The 16,320-nt window shown below is 33.2% G+C and overlaps 1 protein-coding gene across 1 annotated transcript in view; it reads right to left on the bottom strand.

The window, feature by feature from the left end:
- The window catches only part of LOC143224732 (E3 ubiquitin-protein ligase SMURF2-like), an 83,726-nt gene extending 72,603 nt beyond the window's left edge, over positions 1-11,123 (bottom strand). The window contains 1 exon segment of the mRNA XM_076452994.1: positions 10,957-11,123. Within this exon segment, the coding sequence (XP_076309109.1) occupies positions 10,957-11,011 (55 nt within the window). The 5' untranslated portion in view covers positions 11,012-11,123.
- Positions 11,124-16,320: the final 5,197 nt, after the last annotated feature.

The following is a 16,320-nucleotide window of genomic DNA, read 5'->3' as shown; positions in this document are numbered from 1 at the left end:
GCAGCTTCTCCGTGGGATTTTCCAAATCGTAGTTGGTAACGTTTCAGGAAACGATCGAACCAACCCTTGCTGGCATGAAATTCTTCGGCAACAGCTGCTGTTGATGGTCCTGGTTGTCCTTCAGTGAATTGAGAATATAATTTCAATGCCTTCTTTTGAATGATCTTGGTGTCCAAAGGGATATTTTTCTTTCGCAAGTCTTGTATCCACAATGCTAAGGCAGATTCTATCCTCATGATTGTCACCATCTTAGCACTTCCACAAAAATTCGTATCTACACTAGCACGGTGCTCTCATTCACTCCGTAATGGCGTCCTACAGCAGCATAACCTTTTCCTTCCTTTATCATATCAAGCAGTTGTACCTTCTCATGCAGGGTCATAACCTTTTTCTGGCGCTTAGGTTCCTTGCCAGAAGCTGGAGGTGTAGGGCGTTTAAATGGCATTGTAGGGTGTAAATAATATTGTAAAAATAAACACTTGAATTTACAGTCCAAACAACCACGTTGAAAACTCACGCGCGAATGAAAGAGAGAAACAGCTGATCAGCAGCACGCGTATGCAGCCAATCAGCAAGAAGGAGAAACTAAAGCTGTCAGCCATTGGCTAAATTCAAACCTATTTCCTAGCCTCCTCGGGACCGAGCGCTGTGTGTGTGCGTGTGTAGTGCATTACCGGCTGTGCTTTGCCGTTTGCGTTGTGGAGGAAGCTGAGGCAGTCAGACAATAGCAGCTCAGCCCATTGTTCGATAAAGACGTCAATCGATAAAACTGCTTGAGAGAGTAAATACAGACATACCCTCGAAAAGCGCTTTTAGTTTCTATGACCTACAAAAAAAACCCGGTTTACCAAGCATTTGTTTTTATGACGTTATAACGCTAGCCCGGTATACCGGCATACGATGCGATAGGGTTAAGAGCCTAACCCGCGAATATGCGGGGCCGCGAACGGGTGAGGGTATACTGTATTTAACTGTTCAAAATAGCTTGGAGACAACCTTCTAGATTTGAACAATTTGGGAATGCTCTTGTATTCTTAACAAAACCAAAAATTCAACAATAAAATTATACAAGTCTAATAATTAGCTATTCAGTGATTCAAATAACTTACAAGTTCTACGTTAATAGTACATTTTCGTATAACCTTTGTAAACCGAACTTCACGTGCTTGATCTACTAACGAAGACCAAACAGAAAATGACTCATACAACAGGCAACTAAACCGGTTATGGTGCGTTATGGCTATCAGGGTATTTTCGTCTGTTAAATTTCGCGCAAAGCTACACAAGGGATATCTGCGCTAACCGCCCCTAATTTCGATGAGAGCTATTATTCAACAACACCCACCGCCAACTCTTAGGCTGTTTTTGTCAGAAAAAAATAATGAAAGTTAATCGTCCCTCTTATAACACATCCATGGATCCAAAGTGTTGTTTACGATTCTTTCTTTTTTTATAATATCGTACCGCAAACAACGGAGTACTCCCTTCCGCAGTCTGGCATGTCAATTAATGGACAGCAATTCTAGAAAATCTTAAACTGTTTATCAACAAAATACAACAAACACAAAAGGCATAAAATAATTAAGGTATGATTCGATGTTCCAATAAGATCCAATCCAATCGCAGTAAGTATTTGGGTTCAATAACCCACGGGTGGTCAAAAATTAGTTACTTCTCTTCGCCCGAAAAAAAAACCAACAAAATGGGCGGTTTTTAAACAGGCATGCGGCTTCCTTTTGCCCACAAAATTTTTTGCGTATTCGCTCGTTAAAGTTTTTTCTATTTATTTGACAAACGTATACCAACCATAGTTGTTTATATGTTCTTCTACGTGAGAGCAAATACCAATATTACTAAAAGATTTTTTTTAAACCTCAAATTTTATCAATAAGTGTACATGCTGCCAAATTATATCATATTCAACAAATGTCTTATGACTCCTTTGTGAAAAGATTGGACAACCAAGAAGTGACAATATTTTGCTGTCTCTCAGGATTGGAGGGACTAAGACATTTTGGAAATAAACTCGGAGAGAGAAAACCAAAAACCAATGCTACTAGGTCTAATAAAGCCGCAAGGGTTTTGGAAGTGTCGGTTGAAATAAACGATCATTCGATATTAGTTGTGGAATAAAGATCGTTTTATTTTCTCTAAATTTACTATAAAAAAACTGAAGTTAATAATTTTCTACGAATAATACACATAAAATGATTAGTGAGATTAAATGAGATATATACGGTATTTTTGTTTGACCCACGTATATTTTTAGGAACCCTGTAACCAAGAAAATCACGAACTCACGGACTATTTGAAGCATTAATACCTTAGAACAAAATAAGTACAGCAGATTCCTGACCCAACCACCATCCTCCGAGAAGAAAATGAGTGCAGTCCGGTATGATAATTACATTAAACTCCACACTTCTAATAAAAAAAAAAAAAAAACTTGCTATGTTCTACTGCTCCTTGTGAGAAATAATTTTATTTTCACTGGAACGTAAAGTGCAACGACTTTTGACAGAGTACATAACCGAATCAGTTTGTGCGACAGAATGGATCACACACCCTCCTACCCTATACATTTCATATCTCGTTCAAAGGATGTGTTCCGGGAGACAACGTTCAAAAATCACAACACGAGATTTTTCTACAAACGCCTAAGTTAAAAAAAAATAAAAAATAGATGAATAAAAATTGCATTTAAAAAGGGCAAACATAATTTAAATCATATCATTAGTCCTCATACATGGAACAGTCCTTGATGAGACCTTCTCACAATAACTTATTAATGTAGATAAAACTTTTAACAGAAACACTTTAAATCCCACCATTTCAAAGTATAGATATAAACAAAGCAATACACTACTGTTTAAGAGGCAAAGCAACCAACTTCAAATGTATGTTACATAACTCACAAAATATGTTCATAATAACCACTTCTGCCACTTAAACTTGGATCGAAGGTCAAATTTTATTTCGTTTCGTCACGTAACAATACTTAGGTTTGAATTACTAAGCCTAATTCGCAACAGTACAACCATTACGTCGCATCTCTTCATATGACAGATGATACAGCTTTCTTACACATGTACTATGTATATCGAACGTGCTAGTCCCTAATGCGCTTCGCTTGTAAAATAAAGTTTTAGCATCTTTTCCCTGGTTTATTTGTTTTAGCTCAAAACCACCCAACAGATTATCTGAAACTATTTATTGGAGGAATTCAAGCCCGGATTTTAGCATTCGAATTTCGTGAATTTATCGGTGATGCACCAGGGGATTTAATTTTTTTTCACTTGTTAAGATTAAGTGTACCGAAATAGAAAATTTCATAATAAAAATTAAAATATTACATACACACACACACACACACACACATCTAAACCATTTTATTCTGCATATTAAATGTTTTAAATTTAGGCCTTAAAATAAAATGTAGTAAGTACATGTTGATATTTTAAAATTATTTCGTATATATAGATTTTTTTCATAAACTAAAACTCAAAACATTATTATCTAGAAATATGTTATATCAGTTAAAGTCTTCTAATGGTAAAATGTGTCTTCTTGTCAAACAATGTGCTTTTTGAAACATTTGTTAGTTTGATTAAATCAGTCTAACTATTATTAGGCCTACTTATTACTAAAACACGTTATTTCGATGTCATATCACAAGTAAAACACACAACCAAACTCATATTCTTGAAAGTTAAATACGATGAAATAATATATATATATACCTTATATTTATAAACTTGGACCATACCGTAATGGTTTTTCTTTATTTAATTGTGTTATGCTTGTAAAAGCAAAATAAACTTTCCACTGTGCAGTTAAATTATCAGTGCGTTTATTTCTCTCGTTTGGAAATATAGACTATTATTTCATCATTACGTCAAGTTAACATACACACGACTTCAAAGCATGCCGTTACAAATGTTTTTTAATATATAGAACAACTTGTTATTTAACAAGCCAAAATATTAAAATAAATAATTTATATCTAAACCATAATAAATTTAAATTTCTATCCCCCTTTGTAAAGTTTCCACGAAGAAATCCATTCACGTGTGACGACACAGATTTCACCATACAGGATCAGGTAAAAAAGTCTGAATTATTCTACCACATTAAAGAACTACCAAATCGTTCTTTCCGTGGATAAATATGGTAATCTAAATACTATATCTCACAGTGTAAAAAATTTACGGCAATCATTTTGGTTTAAAATATAAGTTAAATTTAGAAGTTATGGGTTTCTTTTCGTTTATGACTATGTTCACCAATTTCACTGGGAGGCTTGGTTATTCGATGCAATAAACTATATCGCAAGTTTTTCTTGCATTTCTGAACTTTAGCAAAACTTAGAATAATTTCGAATCTTATAAACAGCATTTTTGTATAATTACCAAAACAATAACTAATCAACTGTTCAGTACACACTTACTTAACAGGTTATTAAATGCATAAGCACGTCTGTGTCTAGCCTCCTGAAAGTAACCCCTCGGAAAACAAAATATTTTATTACTTAAATGGGTCAATTACTAGTTACTACCCCATTAAAGTAGTCCAATCTCCTGTAGGCAAACGAGAGGAAGGTCAGAGTTCGGGTGGATCTCAAACAAATCTTAACGCTCATGATTTTTTACTGGAATTCTGTATCGTAAGGTCAGCCAGGCTATTTCTCTCGGCCAACACAATTAAGTTTCTCAGTTGGCTGACCCAAAGATTAAAATATACGTTAATAATCTATACCTCAAAACAGTCAAAAAAGATGGAAAACCTTAACTTATTGGATATTACTCGAATGTGTTAAAACGCATGTTTATAGATAGATAAATACTATGAATAATACGGCAACAATGAGTAAGTGCAGAAACAGTGAAATGTAAAGTTACAAATACACTAACTTTCACAAGAAGGCCTTGTTCTGACAGTTTTCACATTGGATTGACTACAGAAATAGAAAGGTGTCAATGAGATTTAAAAAAATAAACATTCTCCAAAAACACTAAACTGCACAGCTATCTAGCTCAGCAATTATGTACAAGATACTAAAATTTCGGTAAATAAAATAGTGGAGACGCGTAATCGCACTCAGAAAATTACCGGGTATGGACTTTAGTCAAAAATAAACTTTAAACCCCGTCTTGGCATTCTCAAATGTTTACCTAATCGCTACAGAAATCTGTACTAAAGCCCTAACATACCACAGCTCTAACAAGTTAGCTCTTCCCGTGTCATGGTTGCAGATAAACAACTTTATCAGTGCCAGGTTTATTTTTAGGTACACATTAAATAAAAAATGGGCTCCTTTTAATATTTCATTAATTTTGTTAAAACTAAAACTGGTAAATGTTGAGAAGTCAGGGGGAATATGCCTGTTTTATTACGTAAGGTATTTTCACGATTTGGTAAATGGCGAAGGTCAGCAATGTGTGATAACCACTTTTCATATATACACACACATACTCACACACATCAATAACCTAAACTTAAAAACTACCATTTCTGACTGTGCAGTTTATACTTATGCATGTTTAAAACGGCCTCTAAGAGAAAACAATTAATAAAAAACATGGTGTGTCTTAGCATTTCTCTGCATTTGAATTACGTAAACCGTTTCATGTAGTAACTCAAATAGCGTTTTGTTCAGATGAACACGTCATTATTTGCTTATTAATGTTCATAATTACGTGTTGCAGATTTGATCGATAGGGGTAGTTACATAACGTCATTGTTCGATTTATTAGGTAATTATTTACTAGACTTAATCTTCCAAAGTAAAAATAGTCTTAGTTGCCTAGTATCTATTAAATTAGTATGCTATATGCTTACTTTTGATTTTTATGCAGTAACTTAAATAATAATATATTAGCTAACCTAAGTAATTAGACATTGTGAATTTTAAGTTTAATTCCAATCTAAAGATGTGTTACGCAATGGTTATTAAGTGTGATAGAATTACTATTCCTGGACTGGCATATTATGTTCCTCACTCGAGAAATCCTAACGTTATACAAAAATGAGTTTCACTTTTTATTTTTTTATGACTGAAAAGTTTAATGTCACAAATTGTCACAATATACAATTTACTTCACTTTTAAGGTTCTTAATAAAAACGAAGCAGTTTCACATATAATTACGAATTTCTCAGTGTATATTAATAAATCCAAGCATTACATCTCATTTGCTACCCCAACTTTAATGTAGTCTGTCTCAAAGTAGTACATTTGAATTTCTCATAGTAGTACATCTCATAACTTACCTTAACTGTAATAAATTCTTATTAAATGTTTCTTAGATACTTTGTTCTATGTCAACTGCAAAATTTGAAGATAAAACTTGTAGTTATGTTTGTGTGGGGCATAAAACTTTGATTTTGTCAATAAAACCAGTTAAAAATTTTGAATGTTTAAACTTCACATATACCTGTATGTTATCTACATGTATTATTTCACAAATATTTCTAAAATATAAAAAGTACCACCACATTTAATGCATTTTTACTCATTTATGCACCAAGTTGCTTGTAAACTGATGTTTGTTTTTATATAGGAATCCTAATAACTGAAGTCAAATTAAAAATATGTAAACAAAAATATCACCATTATTTAATTTCATCCAACAAATTATTACTGATGTCCCATTCTGTAGTTTATTAAGATGAGTAACTAACCAAGTCACCAATTCTCTACACTGAATAATGATTGGACAAATAAAAATAAAATTACTCAATAAAATCCAATATGTTGACTTCCCCAGTAGCAGATTGTATGTTTAAAAAGTAAGATGCCTGAGGGTTAACTAACTTGTACTATACCAGTTCTAAAAATAAGAACTAGTTTAAAATGGCTTTTAACAACAGATTTGTTATCTACTTTCAAACAGAATCTACTCAGATAATGTGGCTTAAGCTTTTACAATAACTAAAATTAATGTCAGACATCAATTATTAGCAAGCCACACTGACACATTAAAAGTGTAGAAATGGTATATCATGTTTGAGAACAATAACATTTGCTTAATCTGAAGGTATAGAACCTGTTCTGACTATACTCATGCATAAAAATAAAAACAGTATTAACCTTGGCACATTCATGTATATTCTGCATTCAGATACAAAATGAGAACAACTACCAATAATGAACATATATTCAGTAATTATCAGACAAAAACATGTACAAACAATATATATCTGTTGACCAAACATTTACTGATAATAAAATAAGTAGCAAACAACTCATGTTTAAACTGCTCTCTGTTGTGGATGACCTTCTGAAGAAAGCTATTAGTTGGATTTCATAACAATAGAGGGCATGAAAGAAATAAAATGAGTGAAATGTTACAGGTGACTTCAGCAACTTATCTCTGGGTCAAGAGTGCACGGTCTGTGTATTTAATATAGACAACTTATGGCACAGGAGGAAATTTCATGCAACAGATTGTGTAATGAGTTCATATGCTGTGTGGGCATTACAAGTTGGTTTTAGGTAAAAAGTTACTTGGTTAGTTTTATTGTTGCATAACACAGGTTGCTTATCTCTGCCATTTCTAACCACACTTCTCTGCTGCCAGGATTTCCAAACTCTCTCATTATCTGGTAACTTGCAGTGGTCACAGTTGACTGAAAGCCTTGCTTTCAAAGTATGCTTGGTAGTAGTTGAATTTGTGCTTTCAAAAGTTTGGTGTTGTGTTTGAAGCTGGCTCCAAAATATCTGGCCATTTATCCAGACATACACATGACCATCTAGCAGTACATCTAGAATCAATTTTTTTAGAATCACACATCTCTACTCTAAGAAGTATTGTTCTGTTAAGGTCACAACACAACACTAATGGTCATACAGTATACATGATAAATTATTTATCAGTCTAAGCCTGGTGCTGAATACACATATACTTGTATATATATTCCACAGTGTTGAAGAGATAAAATAGACTGGCACTTAACCAACTCTACACACATAATAATAATAATTCAAAGCACACATTTTTCTTGTCACCAGGACTGCATTTTGTTTACAACCTAATAAGTGAGCAATTGATAATCCAAAATAAATGTTTTATAAGATCCATTACATCTGCACTAGATTATAACATATATTACATCAAAGACTTATTTTCAAAAACAGGGTTTTTACCTTTGATTCTGTATATAACTATATCTATGTGTGTATTTCTTAACTCTGATGCAAACTGGAGTTTATTATGAAATATTTTTATAAATGTAAATAAAATTATTACCTACATCTGCAGCGATTTAACTGCATATCACTAACTCCTGAAAAAGCTGATAAAGTTACATTTTCGAGACATGGGTCATGATTCATAGGAAAGTTGGTTTGTGAGAAAAACATAAGGTGCCAGCTTTTCATGCATATGTGAAGAAAAGAATAACATTGCACAATACACAGACTACAAGTGGCAGTCTGACATCAAATACAATGTTCATATATCATTAAGTTATACTTCATAAGTATATAGATGTAAACCTCATTCATGGTGTGTGTGTGTGTGTGTGTGTGTGTGTGTGTGTGAAGAGGGCAAAAAATAGTTTTAAATAAATAACCAAACAAAACTACATGAAAAATATGCCAACAGCACCAAACAATAAAATGAATAAAGATGTTAAAAAAATCTGCCCTAGGGCTTGAATCTAAGATGCTTGGCTTAACTTTAGCGCTCCATGGCTGATGCTCTACCAACTGTACAAAACATGTGAATTATCTCATTCACAATTTGACAACCCTCAAGGATTAGACTAGTAAATAAATACTAGTACATATGTAGAGAAATGTGTTATTTAATTCTGTACTTATGCACAACTTACCTTTGAGCTAACAATGCAACACTACCTAACATCCTCAACACAAGAAACTACATGATATTTACAGACAAAGAATCATGCTCTCCATTTAATTACACAACAGTCACATACATCAAGCTAGTTACTGACTCAAGCATGTGCAGAAATGGTCTGATTCACAATTTAATTGACTCTGACAACCATCTAGCTAGATATCTAGTATATACATGTATCGTGATGTTGAAAAATGAACCTCACACGAGACTTTGACCAAAGACCCCTAATTTACACTGCTGCTCTCAGTCCAGTGGTCCACTAACTGTGCTTCCAGGAGTAGCTTCAAGCAGGGCAAACAAACCCTACTGAAATCATAATGTGGATAAAACAACAGACAATACAAGAAAAACAACAACATGCACCATGAAAGTTATATTATATCTATGGAAAAGATAAAATAAAACCTAAAGAATAAACATAGACATAAAAATGTTCCATAAATATACCCTCTTTAATTCTCTGATTGCCCAATATCTACCAAGTTATTATTTACTTGTGAACGAAATGACATAAAAACAACCAGTTTTTAAACTTACAAAAGCACATATTGACTTTGTTAAAACAGAGATTTGGTTATGTACCTGATACAAATGTATTACTTATACCTAATCATTATGAAATAGTCTGTAATATGTCATATATTCTACAAGTGACTGGACAGTGTAAAAGACTGATCAAATTTCACTTCAATGTACAGGTATAAAGATAATGTTAGATAAATAAACATACAAACTTTAGCCCAATAAAAATTTAGTATTAATAATGAACAGAGTGTTTTACAGAAATACAAAGACATTATTATTTACAAATATCTACAGCTCTATATGTATATAAATTTAATATCAAAATACTATTTGTGTATCTGTAAACAGTTTTTCTCTGATGTTTCTAGCTGATTTCTCAAAGCCAGTAAGTTCCCTTGGCTGTGGGGTTGCTAGATAGTAGATGGAATCTCATTAGTTCATTCAGTAGGTCTGGAATATTAACCGTTATATTACAGCCTCATAATGGTTAAAGTTTATTTTGACATTCAAACTTCAAAACTTAATGCAAGTTCAGTATGAATGTTCTAATTTACACAATTTGTAGTAACTGCTACAGGGATTTTTTTTAGCACAATGTAATGGCGATGTGTAATGACTATGAATTTAAATGAATGTTTAGTAATTACTGAGTTAGCTAGTTAATAAGTCTGTCAATGAACCAAATTTTGAATGTGTGCCATTGACAAGAGAGCCAAAATTACAAGTGATTGTTCAGTTTTACTTGTGATATCACTTGACAGATTTGTATATCTAATGGGAGTGAACTAGACTTCGAATTATTTTTACCAAAACAAATCAAAAGAACCTGCCCAACAACAGAAACCATTACAATACTGTCAGTTAACCCACAGTTTACAATCAGTATTTACTGTAATCCAACATCAGCTAATATAATGTAACATACGTGGAAATTTCCAAGTCGTTTGTCCTTCTTAAGTTCAAAGTTCTACCTTCTCAGTTCTAGACCGAATACTGTTTTAACCAAAGACGTCACTGTTCATGACTCAGGACTAGAAGAAGGAACAGACTCAGATAACTTGTAACACTAAACATTGTATATTTAACTTTTAAATTACCTATTGGGGTTGCTGGTAAACGGTAACTCAGGCATATTTGTAGTTCTACCGTACAGTGCACTACTAATATTTGTAGTTCTACCGTACAGTGCACTACTAATATTTGTAGTTCTACCGTACAGTGCACTACTAATATTTGTAGTTCTACCGTACAGTGCACTACTAATATTTGTAGTTACTACTAATATTTGTAGTTCTACCGTACAGTGCACTACTAATATTTGTAGTTCTACCGTGACGTAGTTCTACCGTACAGTGCACTACTAATATTTGTAGTTCTACCGTACAGTGCACTACTAATATGAAAACTAAAAAAATACAGTTACTACTTTATTACAATGACGATGTTATGAAGTCGTCCTTGTCGTGTTCCTAACATGTTACTGACGCTAGTTAACTTAAAAGTGAATGACCTCTCACTAATTTTGTTCCATCAGTTGTACATAAAATGAAATAAAATCGAGCTTACTTGTCAGTCGTATTTTAGTTGCTCCATTTCTTCTATTGCTGGGCTGATTGGCCATGTTATTAATGTATTTATTTTAACAAACATTGAGAGTACTTTCCTTAAACATTTCCCTCCCCGACATATCGGAATGCACAGAACGAACTACTTGCAACATTATACATCAGCTCTCTGTGTAGTAGACAAAAAGTAGTTCTATTATCTATAAAACTTTTGTTCGTATTATTCCTCTAAACATATCTGTCTTTGAATATACTTGTTATTAAACTAACATATTACAAAAACTATAAATATTTAAGTACAGACTGAACTGATATGTTTAAATTTAAAATCACATTGTCACCATATGATCGAAAAGAAATAACTGAGTTGTTGTGGTTGGACATTTCAAGAACTTCCACTTGAGAGTTTTCTTTAATAAAAAAGTTTTATTTCACCAGTGGCACAGCAGTATGTTTATGGACTTATTACACCTAAAAATTACGTTTCGATACTCGTAGAAAACAAATAGCCCATTCTTTAGCTTTGTACTAAACTATAAAGAAACAAAGACCTAACTGTATATTTGTTTCATTCGATGCTATAAATATCAAGTAATTTCGTGTATAATTCTCAATTATGAACATTAAACAGTTTTTGCACATTTTCATCGTCGGATGTACACAACTATTGTAGTTTGTTATTTCATATTAATTATGCACGACATTTTGTTTGCTAGTGAAATATTTTGACTAGAATTACTCGTTATAATTCATATTTAAAACGCCAAGTTGTAAAAATCCAGTGAAAATATTTTATTTAAAGTGCTGTATATGTGACAATAATATTTTCTAAAACTTTTATAAAGAAATGTAATCTCCAATGTACTTTAAAATAAACTTGAAGTCACACTTCCCCTATTCTGCAAATTTTGTTTCATTTTTGGAAAACTGCTTGGAGTTAAATAATTTTATTAATCAACTAAAATGGTTTGTTCTTAGCCCTAAACGTTTGATGTTTGAGAAATCTACTACGTATAAAACATATAGAGGGAGTTAAACGCACTTCTATATATGCCATAAAAAGAATTATAAACATTATTTCCATGCGACATTGTTAAATAGCATTGTTCTGTTTTGAGATATGTGTTCGTAAAATATTTTGCAATTATGTGACAGAGAAGTAAGTGTTATTACTTACATATTACGATTAAAAATAATATGACACGTAGTAGAGTTAGTTTTTAAGTAACTTATTTTCCATAATAGGATACAATATATTCGAAACAATTCGACTATAAATCCCAGTCTTTTAATCAGGCTAGTCTAAGACGTTCTAAACAAATCGTTTTCTAAATGTCTTGAGTTGATTGCTGTAACACCGATAACTAGCTTTAAAAATTAATTGATCATGACAGATGTGCACAAATTCTGAAGTTTGAAATAACAGTTGATGTTACAATTTATATTTTTTTATTAAGCCTCCTAGAGTTCAGAAATTTGTTTGAAATATTGCCAGCGTGATTGTACGCAGTGTGAGCTTAGACTATGTACTTAATATTATTGTTTTGTTTCACCTTTTATTTCTTCAACATATTACTGAACCATTTGTAACTCTTTGTAAAATTCATCAAGCTTGTTACATATTGGTGTTCGATTTAATATTCACTATCACAACTACATATACTTGTTTGTTTGTTGTTAAGGTAAATCTACCTACACTTTACCAACTACGGTAACTGAATATATTTTTTTTTCCTCTCGCTCTTTGTTATCATCTCATAAACTAAGCGCTAAGCCACCTAGATAACGTAGCTATATAATTACATCTGTTCGTTTCAAAGCAAAGCCACATTGGACTATCCTTTAATTCCAACGCAACGGTTCGAACCCAGATTTTTAATTTGTAAATTTGTAAACAGTAATAATATTTTTTTATATTGTATCTTAGGCAGCCCAAGTTATAAGTTCGCAAAAAACACCAAATAAACTATAATCTTTACAACGTTTAAGTATATAATTTTAACGGACGAAGTCGTAACCGTTCTGGTTGATATAACACATCATACAGATGTGATAAGTTTATGTATATAATAGACCGAACAAGCAATATATGATGTTCCTTTAAACGAGTCCCCTGCTAGTGTAGCGGTAAGTCTACGGATTTAGAACGCTAAAAGTGGGGATTCGATTCCCCTCGATGGGCTCAATGTGGCTTTGCTATAATAGAACACACACACACACACTCCTTTAAACGGGTCCATACATAGAACTAAACTATATGCGTAAACAGTTTGCCAATTAGCGACACTTTTCAGCCCAACGTCTAGATTGTCATGACATCTGTAGGACAAAATATTAAACATGTCTTTAAAATTCACGTAAAAGATATTGATTTCTGTATTGTTCGTCATAATACATTATATCCATTGTTGAGGGTTTTTTTCCAGAATTATAAAATTCCAAAATTATTTGAATCCATATAGACTAAATAAGTAACGGATCAGTAATTTCTGATTAAGATACTAAAATATATATATATATATATATATCTTATTTCAAGTCGTTTAATAGTCTTGCCTACCCAAGGGTCCCTCACTAGTACCAGCGGTAAGTCTACGGATTTACACCCTAAAATCAGGGTTTCGATTCCCCTCGGTGTACTCAGTAGATAGCCCGATGTGGCTTTGCTATAAAAAAACACGCACACCTACTAAAGGTATAATAATTGGTTAAAGGAAGAGAAACTAGTCAACAAAACCCACCGCCAACTCTTCGACTGCTTTTGTGTAACCGAATACCGGGACTTGATTTTCAATATTTTTCGACCAGTGGATATGAAGTGGGGGCCACAGTTTTGTACCAATGAGAACCAGATCGCCAACTCTTGGATCCACAACATGTCCACGCTGAAACCAACATGAAAAATATGAATACTGTATAGCAAAAAATCTTGAAAATAGCGCTTTCAAAGGAACGTAAGTTAGTGAAAGGTTTCAAACGAATAAAATTGTAAATTATACATAGCAAGTTGACACATATATTAACAGTGATCATAAAGACACACTAATAGGCGATTTGCAGCTAGATGGTTTTCTGTGTCTCAGTTTTCTAACCTCGCAACAAATATATTTGCTTGATGTTAAGTTTTCTTTTACGAAAATTTAACACTTACAAACGCTATATTCCTTAAAATATTGCATATATGTGCCAAGGACCTCAGCTTGTAGTGAGTTTGTGACTTGGTCCGTGCTATGAACTTTGGTTTTTGTACTGTGGAACGTTTAAACAGAGCTCAATACGAAGGAGAGAGATTATGTGAGAAAACATTTAGATATTTGTGTCTCCTCTAAAAAGACATCAATGTATGTTTGGTTTATAACAGTGAATACAAAAACAAAGTAGCTCATCGTGTCATAAATAATCATTTTTACAGTTATATGAAATTTGATTTATAGTTTTAATTAACAACAATTATGTATTTGGATCGGTTCTGATCTTGTTGGCCCGGCATGGCCAAGCGTGTTAAGGCGTGCGACTCGTAATCTGAGGGTCGACGGTTCGCATCCCCGTCGTGCCAAATATGCTCGCCCTTTCAGCCGTGGGGGCGTTATAATGTGACGGTCAATCCCACTATTCGTTGGTAAAAGAGTAGCCCAAGAGTTGGCGGTGGGTGGTGATGACTAGCTGCCTTCCCTCTAGTCTTACACTGCTAAATTAGGGACGGCTAGCACAGATAGCTCTCGTGTAGCTTTGTGCGAAATTCAAAAAACAAACAAACTGATCTAGCTTCAGTACGGACCAAGCGTGGTTCAGTGATTAGTGTTCATAACCGCGTAAGTAAAATTATATGGTTGCCGTCCCGTTAGCACCAGTAGTAATAACAATAATAATAATAAATCATATTCTTTGATGGATTGTTTACGCAGAGTATTCATGATGAAACTTTGTAGAATGGATGACAACTGCCTGTTGTAGAGACACAAGTGTAGAGGACGACGTTTCGAAAGTCTTCCGCCTTTCGTCTTCAAGTCAGTCTACAAAGTTTCATCAATAATAAATCGCTCTCAGCACGTTAAGTGCAACGGTCAAGAGAAGTTGACAATGGATAATGTTTACCGGTTGCTTTACCTATACAATATAACTTCGAAATTAGGAACAGATAGCGCGGGTAACCTTCGAGTAACTTTATTTATTTGCTTTAGAGCAAAGACACATTGTCCATTACTGAGTCCACCGCGGTGAATGAAATCTCGAATTTTAGAGTTGTAAATCTGTAAACTTACTATTGTCCCATTTCCCGATTCGTGTATTTTAGCGCGAGATCCAACAAACAAGCATGATATCACAGTACTCTTTTGTAAAAGTATCAAAAACTACAACAACGCTAAAAAACGAAAAACAGGAATAGAACACTTTTTACTAGTTTTAAAACAAAAATGTATATAAAATGTGTGTTCAGGTTTAGAAATAAACCTTATAAAATATTGTAAAATAGGTATATGTTGTACTTTAAATGTTTTTTAGAGGGCGCATGATATTATGATTAAGTAAGATCGTAAAAGTTGGCCTAGAATATTTTGAATTGACGCCATGGTCCAGACTTTCAGTTCTAAAATCCGGGGTTAGATTCTCTGCGGTGAACACAGCAGACAGCATAATGGTCGAAAGAAAACAACTGACGTCACGAAAACCCAGAAACTTTGCGAAATATCCAGAACAAGGATCAGTCCATAAACTAAATAAGCTCGTAATAAATATTTTAAACACACTAACACCAAAAGACATCTTTAATACCAACGTATTGGAATGTCCTTAAACTCTATCCATTAGTATTAAAATATCATAAGAAATTAGTTCGAAATTATTATATGATGTAATATTCGAACTACAAAAAATAACATTAGCATTGAGAGAGTTTTTGTTTTCAATATGAAATTTAGAAAAATGTTGATTAGCACAATGGGCTATCTGTGCGCTGCCCACCCCCCGGGTATCGAAACCCGGTTTTGAGTCCGGAGACATGCCGCTGTGCCGTTGGGGAGCGCTTTAAAAACATTTAAACGGTTGCAATATAATGGAAAGTAAAATAAAACATACGGCATACGCATGTTTAATAAACGACGTTGTTAAAATAAACTTTCATAGGGAAAGGCTTAAGTATATGTATAAACATTTTATCTTTAAAATGATAATAAATATCAGATAACAACACTGTGAATCCGAAAATGATTACATTACTAGCAACATGATGGCGTTGATGTTATTATTTAGTGGTGGGTAATCATTCAAATTGTATGAGCTTTTTTAATAAAGAGTTCATTATCTGTAATTCCTGAGTCAAAATTTCAAGATATGCTAGAAGTATTGGGTGGTTATTATTTTCACT

Source organism: Tachypleus tridentatus, chromosome 9 (genome assembly GCF_004210375.1).
Source record: "Tachypleus tridentatus isolate NWPU-2018 chromosome 9, ASM421037v1, whole genome shotgun sequence".
NCBI lineage: Eukaryota > Metazoa > Arthropoda > Merostomata > Xiphosura > Limulidae > Tachypleus > Tachypleus tridentatus.
Note: the sequence above shows the minus strand (reverse complement) of the source record. Positions and strands in the feature narration are given on the sequence as shown.